Source organism: Rosa rugosa, chromosome 2 (assembly GCF_958449725.1).
Source record: "Rosa rugosa chromosome 2, drRosRugo1.1, whole genome shotgun sequence".
NCBI lineage: Eukaryota > Viridiplantae > Streptophyta > Magnoliopsida > Rosales > Rosaceae > Rosa > Rosa rugosa.
Window position 1 is genome coordinate 51,973,168 of NC_084821.1, and position 20,169 is coordinate 51,993,336.

Here is a 20,169-nt window from a genome sequence, read left to right on the forward strand (position 1 = left end):
AAGGGTGGTAATAAGCAATTTCTAATCCCAAGAATGGGAGCAGACATCCATTTACTTCCAAATTATTAGTTGCTTCCACCAATAAGATAAAGACGAGGGGCTTTTTTTTTCTTTTTTCTTTTCAATTATTGTTTTACTTGTGTGTTTGGTAAATATGTAAAACATAATGTAATACGAAAATGACAATATAGTCCTATGTTTAGAAAGAAGGTGACGCGAAACCCTACTTGGCCATTTGATTCCATTCGCTTATATTGGCAACTCGGATTCCATGGTTGTTGATATCGTGGAAAAGCCTTCGCTCACTTCCTCACGCCTAATGTCATCGTCGATCCAATGGCCTCCCAACTTGCTCGCCGTTGGATTAGGAATTATAGCCGAGTTACATTGGATAATTGGAGTATGCTTTGGCTGCTTGAGGTCAACTTAGGGTTTCACCTAATCATAACTAACCCTGCAAATGCTCTTACATATAGCAACTAGCAACAGGTGAGTTTTTTGGCACTGCACCTTTCTTTTTTTCGAGTACTTAAAGTAGAGTGTAATTGTTAAAATGCATTGAAATATAGAGGAGATGATACACTACCAGTCTCCTTCTCGCAAAAGACTCGTGCAATTTCAATCAAAAACAGTCACGATAGTCAATTACCGTAGGACAAATTTCTCTGGTCTTGTCCGAGCACAGACCCGAAATTACCTCGAATCGCAAAAAAATACACTTCCAAATGGTCCAATAAACCTGGCAAAATTACACACGACACTAAAAAAATTATAAGAATTTGGTTTGAGGTTTCTTAACCGGTCTTAACTAATCGTTTAGTTTTTGTTTTAACATCATTCATACGTTAGTTTAACGGTTTGTTATCATGTTCTACCATAAATATACGAAATGAACTTAATCCGATACGAAATGGAATTTTGCCAGGTCAATCCAATTATCCCGAGTAAAATTGAAAAAGAGAGTCCAGGCCCAATCCGAGAAGGTCATTACAGAGGTTATTGCAAAACGGGTATTTCTGGTTCGCCTGCTCACTCTTATCTTCCACCTTCAAATGCCGTTGTTTCACCTGTAAGTTCCTTCTTCTCTTTCGCTAACAAACTTTAACGCATTTAACTGAAATGGGTAATCTTCTCTACATTGTTTTCTTCTTACCCACTTTCTGACTCACCTCCAAAACTTGAGTGTCGAAGGAATGCTTCAACTTAGCTTCTGCTCCTTTTTCTGGTTTCTGGTCTTAACTGATATTAATAACTAGGAAATGGGCATATTACTGTTAGTAAGATGAACCAAATTTTGAATCTTTACTGGGAATAATGTGGTTTTACTATGAATGAATGAGTGTGAACAATGTACTACAGAAATGAGTTCTCCATGTAGATGTTATATAAGTGGTGTGGTGGTATATAGAATACTTACAGTTGAATTTAGTGTTCTACTGAATGTAAGAAAAGTTGATTTCAAACGCATAGTGAGATTGATTCTATTTAGCAATGTTGAACTCGTTAAAATGGGTTTAGCTTACAATTGAAATTTAGCAAGGTTCATAGAGGCTGAATAGTTGACAATGCTTCGGGTGGAAATTGCTCATGATTGAATGCTTTAAATGCCATAAAAAAAAAAATTAGATGGCATTAGTAGTTTAGTGTATTTACTTATGTGTAAATGAATGCTTGAAGTGGCTGGTCAGATTTCTATTCTTCATGTTGAAATTCTGGTGAAGTTCTTGTGCAACTGTCTGACGTGTTGGGTTAGTAAAAAGTAGCTGCGAGGTTTCTAATAACTTTGAGGGTGATGATTTGCTTCAATGATTATGAATTGTATACATATGGGGGTGCTTTTATTAAGTGGTTGTGTGTTTGCATATGTAATTTGATAACTTATAATTAAATGATTGAAATCCATATGATTAACCAGTCTGTTATCACATTTTTGAGTTCTAACAGGAGATTGTCTGCTCCACATTCAACCCTTGATCATGTTCCGCTGTTTGGTTATGTGGCGGAAGCCAATCACTTTCCACTGAACACGGAGCATTTGAATTATCATTTACGTGTTCTGAGGAATCGGTCTCCCTCGTTTGCCTCTGTCTGTTCTTTCCCTCAACTTCATTACATTGGAGCTATGCAGATTGGTGTTGGCATGGATGAGAAATGTGATATTGCCAACCTCAGCCATTCTATAGTTAGCAGAAAGCCACAAGAGCAGCAAAACGTAAGAAAGGAGGTTCAGTTAATTGGTCAGAATGACTCTACAGTAAGTATTAGCAACAAAGATTACAAGGAAAGAGAAAGACGAAAGAAAATAGGACTAGCCAACAAAGGAAAAGTGCCATGGAACAAAGGCAGGAAACATAGTGCAGGTAAAGGGATATATATCTATAAAATACAGTGTGTACATTTGTTATTGGATTTTGAACTCTCAAACATTTGGTTGAATTTGAAGTTGTGATTTTCCACATATTGCAGAGACTTGTGAGCGCATCAAGCGACAAACCATAGAGGCCCTAAAAGACCCCAAGGTGAAGGCATGTAAGATTTATCATGTTTTATGATATTTTTCTTCTGCACATGGGTGTTTGTGAAATAGCATGTAAGAGCTTATATTGTTGTTTTCAGTAGTCATAAGTACAGCAGAACTTATGTAAAGAAGAGTAACCTTGTTCATTTTTCAATCCTTTTACTTTCTTTTGAAATCTCCTGTTATGACCCTCAGTAGTTTTCAGGTTAGAAAGAAGATGTCCCAGCGTCCCCGTTCTCATAGGTACACTCAGAGACCTTTTCACATATACTCTTGTTGAAAGCTAATAACTTAATACTATATAAAAGCTAGTTGGATTATCATTAAACTTTCTAACCAAGAGTAGGTTTAGGCTTTGAATGTGTGGAAACCAAAAAATTTAGTTTTACTACTCAGATTCAATCATAGTTACTTTGTAACTATATTTTCACAGAAGATGGAAGATAGACAAATGCTGTGATCCTGCCGTTGATGGTTCTTTTATTACTCTAGAAATGATTGTCTGGACTAAAGTCAGTAATTTCTTGTATAGTTTTCTGGAAGCACCTTCATGTTATAAATGAATTCTAATGATTGCTATACGGTAGAATGGTTATTAGAATTTATGGGGCTTTAGGTGTATTTATGTTTTGAACTCTTCCTGCAAATAGTTGAACTCTTTCTTCCTGCAAAAGAGAAGGAATAAAAGATCTCATGTGTAACCTCTTGGTCGGGCCTCAAGTATATCTTTTAAATACTTTCTTGTAAGCTTTTTCGTATTTTCCCATTGTGTGGAGGAGGGAGGGAGGGAGGGAGGGAGAGTGAGTTCTGTAAGGCTTTCAGGCAATCTAACCAAGTAACATACCACTTTTGTCTCATAAACACTAGAAACCAATCTTTGTACATTGAAGACTGCTGATAGATATGTTTGATGTTCTCATTTGTTTAACAAGTGTCTGGCTCTTTGAGTGGTTGAATCAGGAGAGTCAAGACTAAGATGCCACTCAATTTTAATCACATTTTGAACTGTTATGTAGTGTGGAGTCCAAGGCAAAAATGAGTTCTTCACTTAGACGGCTTTGGGGAAGGCGTCTAAAATGGAAACGGTCAAGGGAGAAACTCTTCCTGTCATGGGTAGAAAGCATAGCAGAGGCGGCTAAGACAGGTGGGAGTGAACAACAAGAGTTAAATTGGGATAGCTATGAGAATATAAAGGAAGAATTATATCTCCAACAGCTTCAGCAGGCTGCAGAAAAGAAAAAGGCAAGGGAACGGGCAAAGATGAGAGCCAAGGAAGCAGCAGCACGAGCTAAAGTTAAAAAGAAGGCAAGGCGTGCTATTGAAAGGAGAGTAGATAGTGAGACTAACAAAGACAATGAAGAGTTGACATCTCTGAAAGGGCTGAAAGTTAAGCAGAGATCAACGAAGGTAATTGCTCATGAACCAATATCAAGTTAAATATAGCTACTACAAATTTTGTAGTGTCTCATTTATAAGATAGACATATATGAATAACACAGAACAACTTAATATGCAAAAATAAAGAAGCACGAATTTTTGGTTGATAAATTGGTCACAGATGTTAGGGCTTTTCCTTACCAACAAATGAGCATGTAGTTAGGGCTTTTGAATGAGTCAAATTTATTAGGAATGTGGCCTGATGAATGGAAAAAATTGGAATGAATCCTTTCCTATTTCTGAGAAGAAAATCCTTTTCATATTTGGGACGGGACTAATTTATGCCTTGTGTATATAAAAAGTTACTTACCTGATTCACAAAACCGGTTGGAATTCTTGAGGTTATATCTTGAAATCCATAGTCACCAACTGTTCCTGATTTCTTGGCTTTTAAAATATAGGGGACCTTTTCTACATGGGCATGTTACTATGATTCTTTAATGTTTCACAATCTTGTTCTTTGGAGTGCTGTCACATACTTCCTTTTTTTGTACAGCTTGACAGAGAGACTTCCACAAATGATCAAGTTGCTAGTCGAAGGGACATAGTTAAATCGCAATTGCATATCTCAGCTTTGGAGAAATTGGATGCAGAGCTTATAAAGAGAGAAAAATTGCGAGCAGAAGTTTCATTTGCAGACCAGATAAGAGCTGCCAAAAACAGAAAAATGGAACAAGCTATGGCAGCCCCATCTGTTGGGGTAGTAAACGAGAAACCAGGGATGCATACCCATACACTTCTGCAGTCTCAGTAGTTTGTTACCATCAAAAAAGGAAAATGGTGATTACTACTCTGAACTTTACCTCTACATCTCCTGGGTTTTCAATTTCGAGAATTCACCACCCTAGAGTTTCAAAATTGACAGTTTTCTTGTTTAGCTTAATGATTCTTCTGCTGATGGTTTGTAGGATTAGAAGTATTGGACTTCTGGACACCTTTTCCATCTAGTGGCAAGAGTCCCCTTGTTTCTTTCCAGGGCTTGATGTTCAAATAACAAGGAGGTTCTGGCTGCAATCCCACCCTTTTTCGGTGAACCTGTTACGGGCAGAAATTGCATGTTATTCATAACATCCTGGTGTAGTTGAATATTCAGATGAAACTCCTTACTAATTTTAGTTTTTAATTCGCTTCTGTGAGGCTAGGTTGAGGACAGGGAAAACAAGGATGAATCTCTCCAACAGGGAACCCCAAAGTTTTGTAAGGAAAAGGAAATTGAAATTGTGGAGTTCATGTAAATTGTAATCCATTCTTATTTCAATATGCTAGAGCATATTTCATTTTTATTTTTTGCCTCAAGTTTATCAGAACTCGACTTAAATTGTGTGTGGGGTAGAAAAGAGTGATATTTCAAGGAAATATAAACAGATCAGAGTTGTACTGAAGCAGGCTACCACCCATCCACGGCAAAAATGATTAAGCAATAGAATTACCAATGACTGAACATTGCCATGCACACATTATGCTCCTTTTACATCAGTCTTGAGAAATAAATGTGTAGATTGACATGATAAAGTTAGCAATCCCCATTATTCCATAATGATTTTGGGTTAAGACTACACCATACATGTCTAGGAGGATAAGATGGTTCACCAAGAAAAGATATGACAGAAATGCAAATCAACACCAAGAAACAAAAATAACTAAACAGTGTGCTTTCAGCCAATATGTGCATTACATGAAATAACTCATATCACATAGCAAAGGAACGATCTGATTAATCACATCCAGCTATGACCATGAAATTATAACCATATCAGATAAAAGGCAACCAGGTCCTGACCCAGCAAGGTGTCGAAAAAAAATACTAGTAAATCAAAAGCCACCTAGGGGAGCAGCCTCCTAACATCTCTCTACAGCATGCCTGACTGCCTACAAAGACTGATGGCAGCATAGCATATAACCTCAATAACGGTTTTGACCACCACCATTGTCTCTCTCTGGTGTGTAGTTATTTTGGTATTGTGCAGGATCAGACCATGATGGCGCAGGTTGCCCTCCTCCCATGTGTGGTGGCTGTCCTCCCATGTGTGGTGGCGGTCCTCCCATGTGGTTTTGGGGTGGTGGTGGCCCTCGCATATTGTTGTTTGGAGGCATCTGATTATAGTTGTTAGGCGACCCCTGATTGTAGTTGTTTGGAGGCATCCGATTGTAGTTCGGCTGTCCTCCGCCCCAGTTGTTGCTTGCCTGTGGCATATTGTTGTAGTTTGGTGCACTTGTGTTGTTGGGAGGCATTGGAGGCCTGTCCACAGGTGGGGGAGGCATATTGTTGGGTGGACTCATGTTGCTGGGAGGTCCAGCCATGCCAGGCCCATGCTGGCCAGGTTGATTAGGCAAAGGAGGGGCATCCCTATTCTGGCCATCTCTGCGCTGCATGTTTTCCCTTCTCCTGTCGAAGTTCCTTGAATTGTCAAAGTTCCTAGGTCTATCATTGCGCCTGTTTCTCTCGTTTGCCCGACTGTTGTTTCTTATCCATTCCTCATGGTACTTGGAATCATATGGTACTGCTTCCCCATTAATAAAAGGTTCCCCTGACAAAACGACCAGCAGAAGGAATCATGTAAAACTATTCTTGCAGCCAAACTAGTTAAAAAAAGAAAAGAAAAAAGAAAAGAAAAAGAAACTAGTTGCAAACCACAACAAAGAAATAGGTCCACATAGCTATTTAAATAGCATCATGTTATCATTGAATTCTCTATTAAAAAGAGTGTACTGAAAGCTTCTAAGCTTTGCTCATCACAGAAACCGTAAGTAACCAGGACAATTTCTACTAAGCAACTTTGAGTGGAGTGGAAGAATCCTTTAACATGATAATTACAAGAGCTCTACTTGCACTACAGCCTATAAGGAAAACAATCATGCATAGCATTATAAAGCCTCAGACTAACCTTTCCCACCAAAAGAAAGACATAGAATTCAGTTACAGCTGACCGCAGAAGAGAAGATGGGGCTAAAAACTTAACTGATTGCAATTATTTTTCTTTAGTGTTTGCAAATGAGAGTTGAAGTAACAAGCATGTTCTTACCTCCGTAATCCTTGTTCTTAACATCCAAGTACGAATCAGGAAGCACCCAGCGGACCTTTGGCAATTCTGCAAGAATTTAATGAAAACATGAATGAAATAACCCTCAAAGCCAGGTGATAATCAAAAGTACAAGCAGGTAGAAACAGAAGTAGTACCCTTGATTTTGTATGAAAGCTCTTCAGACACGAGTGCACCAAATGCATAATAACACCTAGTTGAGACAGAGTAGATCTTCATCCTCGCTTCTTCCTCACTGGTTGAAATGCATACAGAACACAACATCCAATTAATAAACTTACGCAACTATCCCAAGTCAGATTTTAAATAAACTCTCAGGCAACAAACATCCAATTACTTCCGAACCCAAATTGCAGATATGCTCATATAAACTATCATAAACCTAATACCAAAATCAGGTTTAATCCCAGCACAAAAAAAAAAACAAAGAATGATCCTTTTAAATCTCAATTACAGCATATCTATTCCTTCTAAATAGGATCATCCCTATTCAATAATAACCACAGTAATACCATGATCATAGTTGCATATATGTAAAAACACAATCTGGCCGTAATTTATAAGCAATAAAAATAAGCAGAAATGAAATAATCAATCTCCATATATTGTTCATTTTCTATTAATCAGTTTGAAGAAATTGACAGATGATTGAAAAGAATAGATGGATCACCTTCCGACGACCATGGCTAGGGTTTTGATGTACTCCTTGATGGTGTCATCCCTAGTGGTCCCCTCCGGCGGCGGCTCCATGACGACGAGCCAGTGCTCGAAGTCGCAGCCATCGAGGAGGATAGTCTCCTTGGGAGGCCGGTTGGACCAGTTGGGGTTCGGGTCCCGGAGCGAGGAGGTGGTGGCGTTGGCCGAGAAGCAACGGATAGCGGCGGGAGAGAGCTTGCCGGGGAAGGCGGAGATGGCGCCGACGCCGGCGAGGGGGCGGAGGCGGTTGATGAGGGAGAGAGAGGAGCGGGAGTGAGCGGAGGAGAGGGTGGAGGCGGTGGTGGTGGCGGTGGAAAGAGAGCGGGAGAGGAAGGAGGAGAGGGCTAGGGTTTTGGGGAAGGAGCGAGAGAGGATATGGGTCGCCATGGCGGTGGTTGGTTTGATCTGTGTGTGTGTGATAAACCCAGAATGGGAAACTGGGGAGATGATAAGGGGGGTTAGGGTTTTTGAGCCGAGATTCTATCGCTATAGCCTATAGAGTCATTGAGTGAGAGAGAGTGAGTGAGGTAAAACCGTAAAACCATTTTTGGGATGCAAAAGTACTTAACTACCCCTCAATTTTTTAGTATATCACCCTATCTCGGTTTTTTTTTTGTATAATAATAAAATTATAAATTATGGTGCGACATCTATCAAATGTACTTCTAGGAAACAATGATCAAAACAGATCTTGGTAAATGAATAGCTAACACTTTCATACGTTGAATGAGGAAAATTTCATGCCTTACGTAGATTGAGTTCGTGGGGAATTAAGAAAGTAAATTTTTTTTTTTTTTTTTGAATAGAAATGGATTGCATTAGTAATCAAGCCATGAAACAGGTTAGAGTCTAACAGAACTTACATAAGAAATCTCGGGACAAACCGGATAACCTATCTAAGCTACAACTAAACTCATTAAAGTCTAAAGGGACGCTCGCTGAACAACAAGCCTAATCTATGCAAGAATAATCTCACTCTCTAAGGAAAAAATATTCTTCTAGTCTAATCTGCCAAGCACGCAATTGTGGTACAAATATCAACTAGAAACGTCTTAGAAAAGCTTATCGAATTACCCCTACTTCAAAAGGCTTGAGTCCAGAATGTCTAGAAGCTTTGGGCACTTAAGAAAGCGCGAGTCCCTTCCCTGTAGGGTTGGAACCAGCACCATCTGCAGCCCCCTCAGTAGCCAACAAGCTCGGCATCAGGTTGCTCCTTAGGCTCGTCTTGAGGGTCTACAACATATAGCCCCCATTTTCAGATTTTAGCCAAATAGGCCCAGTCCCTGCCCTAAGCCCAGTCTTCAGCCTAGAAGCCAGCCCAATCAAACTAACAGTCAACCCTAGTTCAAAACTAGGGTTTCCTGTCGATTTTTCCAGACCATCTTCTTCCCCGCGACCTTCCGCCGCACTAATCTACATCATACCAGTCCCAACCACCGGCCCAGTCATCGCCAGCCCTCCTGCCGCCTCCACGAAGCTTGACACAGCCGCATAGCCCAACGCCACCGAAGCCAACGTCTCCAGCAGCCCTGACTTGGACATTAATCGGGTAGACCCGCCAAAGAGCGGGTTACTCACTTAGTCTGTTAAAACAATTCGAAATTGAAGATTTCCAAACTTGACTCTCATTCCTCACTGTAGAGTCTAGACTATAGTAGTGCAGACCCGCCGCCATCATGAAACCTAGGTTTCGCCTGTCCAGGGACCTCCATAAGTTTCGGAGGCCCTCTCATCCCTTTCCGTGTTAGTTTTGAGAAGAAAGTAAAATCATTGTTGTCTCATGAAATGCAACAATTAGATAGATATGTACGAAATAGTGATATACATTTTCAAAGTTCAGTATTTATTATTTTCTTTTTCAAATTAGTTATATTTCTTATGGTGGGTGACATTTTCGAAGGTAGGTGAGAGTGGATGATGTGTTGTGGCAATGGAGGTGTCTCTAGAGAAGTACAGATAGGTGTCCACAGCTGTGCTATGGTCGTGAAATCAAGTAGTTTGGCGATAGGAATATGGGAAAATGTTAGAAAAGTGAAGAAAAATTGTGAAATAAGAAGTTTTAAGAGAAAATTTTAGTTTGAGCTACAAATAATAAATTTATAGGTGTGAGATAATTTATTTATTTATTTATTTTTTTTTTTTTATCATTTACTCGCAACAAAAGTGTAGCTCTTACCCTTCCTAACCTTTAAATCAACCCTTAAAAAAAAAATTTCAAAATAAAAATAAAAAATAAAAATAAAAACTTAAGGAAAAACCCGATCCTGGTGAGTCGGGCTTGGACATTAATCGGGTAGACCAGCCAAAGAGCGGGTTACTCACTTAGTCTGTTAAAACAATTCAAAATTGAAATTTCCAAACTTGGCTCTCATTCCTCACTGTAGAGTCTAGACTATAGTAGTGCAGAGCTGGCAGTCTCCTCAAGGTTTTGTAAATGCTCCCTTTTACTTTTGAAATTGTTACGCTTTGTATTTCTTTGTGTTTCTCATCCAAATTGAAAGATTGTACAGATGAAACAGCTCGAATTTTGGTAGAAGAACTTACCCTTCAGGTTTGTTCTAATCACATTCAATCACAAAGCCCATTTCTTGTTTGTGGTTTCTGCAAATATATGGTATTGGGTTTGTTATCCTTCAATTATTTTGGAAAACCCAGAAACCAAAATCCATGTTCTTAGAGTTTATATTTGGTGGTTCATATAGATTATATCCATTCTGCTGTCTCAGGACTCTTCTTCCTTTTATCAAAAAGGTTGGTCCTTTAAGAAAAAAGAACTCCTAATTTTAATTTTGGTGTTTTTCTTAATAAGTTGTTTTTACAATTATCCAATGCAACTAGTCAGTACGTGGTTGAGTTTGGAAAAGACTACTGACCTGTTTTGTTGAAACCTGAAACTTTTACATTGAATATGCAAATGGCGAATAGGTGGAATTCTTTTTCTCACATTACCTGTTAGGATTAGGAATATGGTATATTTTGCTCATATGTTCATCACTCCTATATATAGAACGTTCAAATATATGTTTCTACTGTAGTTTGCTCGAACACCAACGTGTGTTAGGGATGGGTTACAGTAACGGTTAGTTCGAGTGTTTAGGATAAATGATAGAGTTTGAACTTTTGTGCGAATGAAGATGCACTATGTGGATATATGCTCCACATTCATCATAATAAGTTGATTAAGTTCCCTCATTATTGCTGGGTTGCTTCTCTTTATAACTGAATTCATGCTATGGTCTAGTGGACTGTATATTGGGACGAAGTACGTTACATTTCTGCTTCATTTGACATAGCTTTCGCTGCTTTATGTTATGAACGGCAATTTGATTTCTCTTCTGGGAAAACAAGTCAAAATTTCATTTTGTGATGATAGAAACAAATTAAGATTGGGTCATACTCATGTTGACGCCTTCTATTCCCCTGTGAGTATGATTCAACATAATCTTCTCCTTATTCATGTTTTATCTTGTTTCTTCCCAATAATGTGCCATGCAATCTCACTGAAACGGACATAAAATTTACAAAATAAGGTCTGGTGGAGAGAGTAACAGTCATTTTCTTCAACAGTGACAACAACCCTATCGAACAATTAATGTTTAAGCTCACTGGGGATCAGTCCTATGTCTCAAAGGTTGAAGAAGCTGACCTGGTGTTCTCAAGTCTTTTTTTATGAAGCATAAGGGTTCTTTCCCAGAATAAGTCCTAAAGTTCATATTAAATTTTTTTATTCAGTTTCATGCTTCGATGTTGTATTTTGATCTTAACTATCCAATTTAATTTCCTTTTGTTGTCCTTTGTTTTTAACACTTCCATCTTCGGTTTAATTGGTTGAATGCTGACCAGATGCTTGGGTGGTTACTGCACTCTTGAACTACATTTTGGTCCTTCTGGGTTTTCATGCTTCTCTTTGAAGATTGCAGTGCTGCTGTAGGCTTTTTTTTCTACTATAGATGGCGGGTGGGAGATAACGGCTTACTTTCATTCCCTTCCTCAGGCAAGTACGAGTATGGGTGAAAGAGGATCGTTGATTCCGACAGACACAAGGCAGTGCCAACAACTTCCCTTAGTGACGTCCCCTCTTAAGTCAATGAGTAGCCAACCTCTCTCTGTGCAGTTATATCTTGAACATCCAAGTTTATTTGAACCAAATCCTTGAAAGGAGACTACAACACATGCACACATAAAGTTAGTTCAGTATTTCCTTTAAGTTTCTTATTTTACTTTGTAGTCCTCCTTTTTCTAGTTTTGCTGGTGGATCGAATCTAGCTATTATCTGGTTATGAGACTTGGATTTAATCTTTTAATGTGACTCACATTCTATTGCAACAATTTTTGCTATGCAGACCCCAGGTAACAATTGCAACAGCCATAAGTTTCTGTCACTGATTGTACATTTGCCAATGCCATTAGAAGAATGATAGAAGAGTGAGTTTTGCCAATATTGAATGCTGCTCTGGTTTTCTTGTTCTGTTTGCTACATACCTAAGTTAGCTTTAAACTTTCTAGCTGGGGTAATGCACTATTTGGCTGTTTCTACTGCCTCTATTTATTCTCCATTTCAACTTGTAAAGGTTCTTATGCTTGTAAAGGAGAGATATATTTTTCCTAGATATGTTATGTTCTCCAAACTCCAAACATGTTTGCAGATGCATCTATATCCAATTCGATGGAACTATTACCAGGGATAAATTTGATCAGTTGAACTGGGATTTATATGACCAGTGAGTCAAGCTAGTTGACAAGTGTTTAGATGATGCTGCAATGGACGCAACTAGTGTCTCGGATGTGTTGCTGCTTGGCTGTTCCTCAAAGGTCCCCATGCTGCAGGAACTTGTGCAAGTGTACCTTAGAGTTAGAGGGATTCAAGTGAGTATCAACAGAGAAGAAAAAGAGCCGGTGGTTGCTTATGGTGCATCTCTTGTAGGTGCAATGTTGTGCACAGCTAGTATAAAAGAGGTGCAGTCTCTATCGATTTGTGATGCAACTACACTATCCGTGACTCATGTGACATTCAGCCCGATAATACAACTACTTGCCCTACTATCCCCAAAACAAAAAAAGTTGGAGGTCCTGAATAAGAAGACTGTTATTCCAAGGAAGACTCCCATTCCAGCAATTAACAAGAGTACAAGACAGTTATTAACTTTTGGTTCTCTGAAGAGGTCACAAGAAAAGAAGCATGATGACTCTTTATGAGGGTGATGACATGAAAAAGTTGGGGAAACTCAAATTTCTTGGGGGAATTTGAAATTAATTCCAATGACATCTTGGAGGTTAGCGCGGAGGCGAGAACAAAAAAATCAGAGTCAGCAGTGAGGTCAAAGATGGATTTACCAGAGTTGAAATGTTCCACCTTGTTCAGGAGGCCTGGAAGTACAGACATGAAGATGATCACTACTACAAAACCAAGCTGCTGCTGGCCAAACAAGCTGAGGAAGGTGAGCCAAGCCAACGTACGTATATTGACTGCTATATGGAATATTCTTAGGCCTAAGAAGTAAGAACCCTGAAGCATAGGGTATAGTCATTTATATATAGTGGCACCTCTAAGATAACTTTATATACGTATTAGTAAATGGTTATATGATTTTGGTAGAACTTGTTCATGTATCATGCTAAGAGTTCTTATCTCTTTCTTATATATCCGGCCCCTGCAACAACTAATTAACTAAACTAGATGAACTAAACATATTCGAAAAAAAAAACTATATGAACTAAACTGAGAGATTTCTTCTATATCTTTCTTTTGTTAAGGGGGGCATTAAATACTCGGTACATTTATTTTCCCCTTTCTTCCATTGCACAAGTTTGTTGCTGCTTGGTTCTAAGAGATTAATCTTAGGGAGAGAGAAAACCCTAAAATCCCTAAAAGTTTTTTCCACACCAATATTCTATCTCGTCCGGCGGCTCCCCGACCGGTGTTGGCCTCCGGGCCTTGCCATCGTCTTGGGGTTGCTGCTGGACGGGCTTTCGATCCGATTTAGCCGAATCATTCATGGGTGGTGCGCTTCGGGGTTTCCAGACTGCTCGGGGTTGGGGTTCTGGCCGCATCTCAATCGGCGACGGGGTGTGCTGATCAAGACCAACGGGTTTTCGAACGGCGTACGGTGCGGCATGAGCTGTGGCGGCGTGTCTCAGGCATGAGCTGTGGCGGCGTGAGGTGCGGGGGTTTGGGCCGAAGCGGTGAGTAGTCGCGGCGGCGTAGATCGGCGTGGCACGGGTCGTAGCAGAGCGGGTCGGGCAGTGCTGCTGGGTTTGTGACGTGCGGCATGGCGTCAGGCACGCTGGGATTGTGGCAAACGACATGTCGTTGAGGATATGGGCTGGGGCCGGACCAGCTTGATGGGCTCTGGAGTTGGACTTTTCTTTTGGATGCTGTTGGGCCTGCTATTTTGGGCTAGGGTTATTGCCCTAGGCCTTTACTATGTTTTAGTTTTGTCTAAATTAAAATAATTCCTTGTATTAGGAACCTATGCTTGTTAGTTTTCTTTCGAGCACTAATGAGTATAGTTTTACTTGGTCTATTACTACGTCCTAGGTTATCGCAGTAATAGGCTTGCTTTCATAAGTGAGCACTGGTTGTCTAATGAGTGGTCTAGTACTATGTACCGTGTGTTACCTCCACAACCTCTTGTCTATCTTTGAATGGTAGCGGAGGGGTATGTTGTAATAACCCGAAAATTAGTGTCAACTATAGAACACTATATTATTAGTTATATTCGAAAAGTCTTACTTTGTTTTGAGTATTTTCTTTTTAGAAATCAATATCATCACATACCGCACTGAGAAGATATGTAATTTTTTTTAATACTAGACTTCTAGTAAACTTATCAAAATACCTTAGTTCGTATTTCTTGTGTACACTCGATATTTATCATTGAGCTCAATACTATTATCTATATTATTTTTGTGATGCATGTCATTTTAGTACTAATTATTGCTATTTTTACCTTAAGAAAGCACTAAAGTTCTTTACTTATTAATTGGGTAAATGTGCATATGGATGTGTGTGTACATACATACATACATATATATATATATATATATATATATATATATATATATATATAATTAGCAAGTTGATTTATGCTTTCTTTCTTTTATTATTTTTTTTTATTTTATCTTTTCCTTTAATCATTTAACCTAAATAGTGATTAATCACTCACCTTACAATATTAAGTCACTTACTTATTTTATGCTTATTTCTAGCCTATATAAACACATGAGCTCTATCATATTTTCCTACAAGCTTAACAATCAAGTGCAAAACTGATTTGAAGCCTCCTTAGTTGAAGAGAAAACTCAAGATTCTCACACAAATCCTTCACTCTTTTTCTCTTAAGAAATTCCCTTTTTGTCAAAGAAGTCCAAGCTTGATTTCAAGACCAAAATCTTCACCTCACCTTCTGAGTTTCTTAAGTAAGTACATGAATACATTCCTATATTCTTTTGTCTTTAAGATTTATCAAATTGCATAATCAATGATAAAATGGAAAAGGATCTGCTTTGCTGCAAACCCGTATTTTTCGTATATAACAAATTCTGTTTTGTCAAAAATAATTAAGTATTAAATTCCTCATCAAAAGTTCTTCAATTTAGGCTTTTGAATCACTCAAAAAGGTTAAGAAATGAAGAAGTTATGGCTAATCAAAGTTTTCAACTTTTAAACTCGCTGGAAATCTCATACAGCCATCACAACTTCAAAAATTCATATCTCCCTCATTTCTTATCCGTTTTCTACAAACTTTATATCAATTTGAAGCTTAGGACCTCTACTTTTGATCTGGAGAGTTTGAGAGGTATTGGTAATTTGACACTGTACGTAAAGACTAAGAAATCAAAGGTCAGTAACAAAAATATCGGTTTCTGCACTGTTATGGTTCTTCACCATTTCTGGACTATATCACTCTGATCCGGACTACATGACTTATTCCATTGGATTCCTTGTGAAAAACCCTTTGAATTGGTGTACCCATTTGACTAATTCGGACTTGTGATGGACAACATAACACATCTTGAAGTTTGATGACTCTAATCGGAGAAACATGAATACGGTTGATGAACTTCAATGGATTTGGACATAAGGACTGAAATACTAACTATAATATAATTTTGTTAAATTGTTTATAGTTACTTATTTAATACTTGCGCTTTATTATTACCTATTTTACTTGATTTCAATTATGTATAAGCTTCTTTTTAATTATGTTGTTTGCTAGTGAATTTACTTATTTGTGATATACAATTATGTTACACATGTTTTCATATGAGATTATTCCTAAGTATATGTATCTATATGTGTGAGTACATATACATATATTATGATCTATAATTCATAAAGATTGTATGTTGTGAATTTAATTATGTTTGAGAAGTACAGTTGTGAAGCCGGGTGATTAGTACTACCCCGTGCTTAAGTGAATTACTGGTAAACGTGTTTTGGTGTTATGTAGAAGTTAGCCTTGGGCCCTAGTCCCTACAGATAGTGCACTATTATACTCTTAGGAATGGTGCTTACTTTGAGTATACATACTTGGGTATAGTACGTTGGACCCTAGTATGCTGCGGCTTTCCCGTACTTTGGGTATAGTACGTTGGACCCTAGTACGTGGATTTGTGATTTGTTACCAGTCAACCTGGTTGTCCCATGCTTTGGTATAGTACGTTGGACCCTAGCATGTGGATTTATGATTTGTTACCAGTTAATCCGAAAATTCACTATGAAGAGAAGTGTACTTATATTATTTTGATCAAATATCTATTTGCGATATATTATCAATATGTTATGGTGCTAAGTGAAAAGAGAATCGAGCATGCATTGCTTTGAGGTTATTTCATATTAATGCTGCAATAATTGTTGGTTCAATAAGGAGATGTGATTATGTGATTTATTACCAGTCTCATAAACCATTCACACGGATGAATATATTTGTATATATGTGTGTGTGTATTGTGTGTATACATATACATATTTAAGAATTCGTATGAACATATAAATGGTTCTTGGTACATTTTGAATTGGTTGTCCATATTTGATTTCTTATTAGACACATTAATATAAGAATGTAAGTTGTGTACTTACTGGGCTTGTGTTGCTCATGATGCTACACCTTCTTGTTTTCAGGTATTGAGTAGATGCTTGGGGAAACGGGATGAACCTACTAGATAAAAGAATGTTTTTCTATTACTATCTCAAGAGAAATATTTTGTTCAACTTCAGTATTGTAAAAATAATAATTTCAATTCCTAATAAAAGTACTATTCAGACATGTATATAATTTCTTTTACTTTCTATTGACTTATTCAAGAAGAAAATTTTATTCGTTTTGACTCACGTCACAAATTCACGAGCCATATTTCAGTACAATATTGGCCTTGGATTTGGGGGCGTGACATATGTAATGGTCATTCTGGCTTGAGTAATGCAATCATTGATGGATTGATTCAAAAAAAAAAAAAAAAAATTTGTTGCTGATTTGGTAAATTTTTTAATCTCTTTCTCTGAGTACTGAGTGTTTGAACCCAAAATTAACATTTTTTCCCGACAAGGGGGACTCGAAGAAATCCAGGCCAATATCCGTGGCTCAAACTATATATTTTCAACAAGTTCGGAATATATTGTTTAGAGGCTAATAAAGTCTACTTGGAGGCCAAGCAATCTAGAAGCAGATATCGGTATTTATCGAATCATTATTAGTTATCAAATATTTGATAATTAATAATGATTGGTTTGCTTATGAGTACCATGCAAGTTGGCATAAGACTGTATATATGAGAAAAATTCAGCTACCGTCCCCAAACTATTCTGCCAAAGTCAATTTGATACCCGAACTCTCAAAAGTATCAATGTGATACCCAAAGACCTAAATTAACATCAACGTGATACTTCCGTCCAAAAATTTTTACGGCGCCGTTTGTTTGCTGACGTGACAAGCATGTGGGTCAAAAAAAAAAGTGAAATGACCCATTTACCCTTCTTTTTTTTGGAGAAAAATTCAGCTATCGTCCCCAAACTATTCTGCCAAGGTCAATTTGATACCTGAACTCTCAAAAGTATCAATATGATACCCAAAGACCTAAATTGGCATCAACGTGATACTTCCGCTAAAATTTATGATGGCGCCGTTTGTGTTGTTGACGTGGCAAGCACGTGGGTCCAAAAAAAAAGGTGAAATGACCCATTTACCCAAATCGAGCAATTGACAGTGTGTGGGAGAAGCCAAAGGTACCAAGTACCAGCTACCAAGTCTTTTTCTTGATCTAATTGTGCTCAAATGCTATCTGGGTTGCTTTTGCTTTTTTGGTTTATGCTGGGTTTGTTTTTAGTTCTTGTATACATGAATTCATAGTTATATGTTGCTTTGACCTTGTGATTGTGATTTTGATCGGAGTATCTGATATCTGTTGTTACTGACATGACGGTGGCGGTGGAGGAAGATGACGCTGAGGTTGTGGCGGTGGAGGAGGGCGTTTGATGAACGGAGGTTCTATTAGCGAATGGGTGACGGTCTTTGCGAAGGAAGAAGATGGTTGGTGGAGCTAAGGTTCACCAAAATTTGGTGTGCAGCGAACCAGTTTCCCAGTTGGTTGTCCCGAAAGAGGAAAGTTGCTAGGCGGAGAAGAAGGAAATCAGTTTTGGCGGAGAAGAAGACATGGGCGTCTCTAGGTGCCCAGAGCAGTTTTCTGGGTGCAGAAAGATTTGATTTTTTTTTTTGTTAATCGTGTCACCCAACTTTGGTTTTGGGTCTGTCCGCTGGGAGTTGAGTGCGAAGAACATGAATTTGTAGCAGGAATTGGAGAGGATGATGGCAGTGTTGGTAATGGTTTGGGCGGAGGGGAAGGAGATGAGAGAGAGGAGGAGGCGAGAGAAGAAGAAGAGGACTGAGGTTGAAGAAGAAGCATAAGCCATTTTTCTTTGATTCTTGGGTGGAGGAGAAGGAGCGGAGCTTGCGGCGGTTTGGTTAGAACAATATCCCAGAAGAACAAGAACAAGAAGAAGAAATATAAATGAAAAGAAAAAAAAAAAAATTAACAAAAAAAAGAAGGGTAAATTGGTCATTTCACTTTTTTTTTAAGGGCCCACGTGCTTGCCACGTCAGTAAACAGATAGTGCCGTTAGAGATTTTTTACGGAAGTATCACGTTGATGTCAAAATACGTCTTTGGGTATCACATTGATACTTTTGAGAGTTCAGGTATCAAATTGGGCTTGGCACCATAGTTTGGGAACGGTAGCTGAAATTTTCTTAAAAAAAAAAAAAATGAAAATTAACAAAAAAAGAGTAAAAAGTTGATTTTGCCCTTTTTTTTTTACCCACGTGCTTGCCACGTCAGCAAACAAACGACGCCGTCAGAAATTTTGGACGGAAGTATCACGTTGATGCCAATTTAGGTCTTTGGGTATCACATTGATACTTTTGAGAGTTCGGGTATTAAATTGGCCTTGGCAGAATAATTTGGGGACGGTAGCTGAACTTTTCTCTGTATATATTTATATAATTACTTACAGGGGGCCAATTAAGGAAGGAATATTGGACGTTGGGCTATGTAAGTTAATTATCAAGCCACTCATATGGCAATTAAGATGGTGGACCTGGACCAATTCAGTAAGGATTTCCTCCCTTGTTTTATATATTGCAATTAAGTCTTGATCGCGAATATATATATATATATATATATATATATATATATATATATATATATATATATATATATATATATATATATTAGATCCTATCTAGAGCGAGGCATCGCTCTGAAATTTCAGAGCGAGGTTAGAGTTTAGGGTCACTTTTCGATCTCATATCCACATCTCGACCGTTCAGTTTTTAGGTACTAATGTATAGATCATCTCTGCAAAATTTCAGTCAAATTGATGATCTATAAGGTATCTAACTCGTTCAAACCAATAGACGAACTAAATCTGTCCAACATGGACCGTACTAGCTTTAAGGCAGTTATCAATGCCTTAACGACCATCAATTTGACTGAAATTTTGCAGAGATAATCTATACATTAGTACCTAAAAACTGAACGGTCGAGATGTAGATATGCGACCGAAAAGTGACCCTAAACCCTAACCTCGCTCTGAAATCTGGATAGGATATATAACCTCGCTCTGAAATCTATACATTAGTATCAATGCCTTAACGACCATCAATTTGACTGAAATTTTGCAGAGATAATCTATACATTAGTACCTAAAAACTGAACGGTCGAGATGTGGATATGCGACTGAAAAGTGACCCTAAACCCTAACCTCGCTCTGAAATCTGGATAGGATATATATATATATATATATATATATATATATATAGGATTTTTCTCAGGTAAGGATGTCATTACCTAAGGTTTAGGTACGGATTTGGTGTTTTCACCCACTTTTCGATCACATTTTCACATCTTAACCGTTCAGTTTTTAGGTCCTAATGTAGAGATCACCTCTGCAAAATTTTAGCCAAATTGGTGATCGTTAAGG

General features: G+C 38.1%; 2 protein-coding genes across 3 annotated transcripts; one reads left to right on the forward strand and one right to left on the reverse strand.

Annotated features, from left to right (window-relative positions):
- Positions 1 to 1,000: 1,000 nt before the first annotated feature.
- Positions 1,001 to 5,238, forward strand: LOC133728152 (uncharacterized). Of its 2 annotated transcripts, none has more exons than XM_062155564.1 (7): positions 1,001 to 1,069; positions 1,945 to 2,360; positions 2,467 to 2,525; positions 2,724 to 2,761; positions 3,535 to 3,925; positions 4,452 to 4,735; positions 4,864 to 5,238. In XM_062155564.1, the coding sequence occupies exons 1-6, from the start codon at positions 1,053 to 1,055 to the stop codon at positions 4,707 to 4,709; spliced, it is 1,179 nt and encodes a 392-aa protein (XP_062011548.1). In that variant the 5' UTR covers positions 1,001 to 1,052; the 3' UTR covers positions 4,710 to 4,735; positions 4,864 to 5,238. The 2 variants fall into 2 exon arrangements, with proteins under 2 accessions (XP_062011548.1, XP_062011550.1); XM_062155566.1 differs by having other exon boundaries at positions 2,467 to 2,519.
- Positions 5,239 to 5,586: 348 nt separating this feature from the next.
- LOC133728151 (multiple organellar RNA editing factor 8, chloroplastic/mitochondrial-like) lies at positions 5,587 to 8,187 on the reverse strand. Its single transcript, XM_062155563.1, has 4 exons — positions 7,667 to 8,187; positions 7,134 to 7,231; positions 6,979 to 7,044; positions 5,587 to 6,483 (listed from the first exon to the last, which is right to left on the reverse strand). Exons 1-4 carry the CDS (start codon positions 8,077 to 8,079, stop codon positions 5,858 to 5,860), a joined length of 1,203 nt encoding a protein of 400 aa, XP_062011547.1. The 5' UTR covers positions 8,080 to 8,187; the 3' UTR covers positions 5,587 to 5,857.
- Positions 8,188 to 20,169: the final 11,982 nt, after the last annotated feature.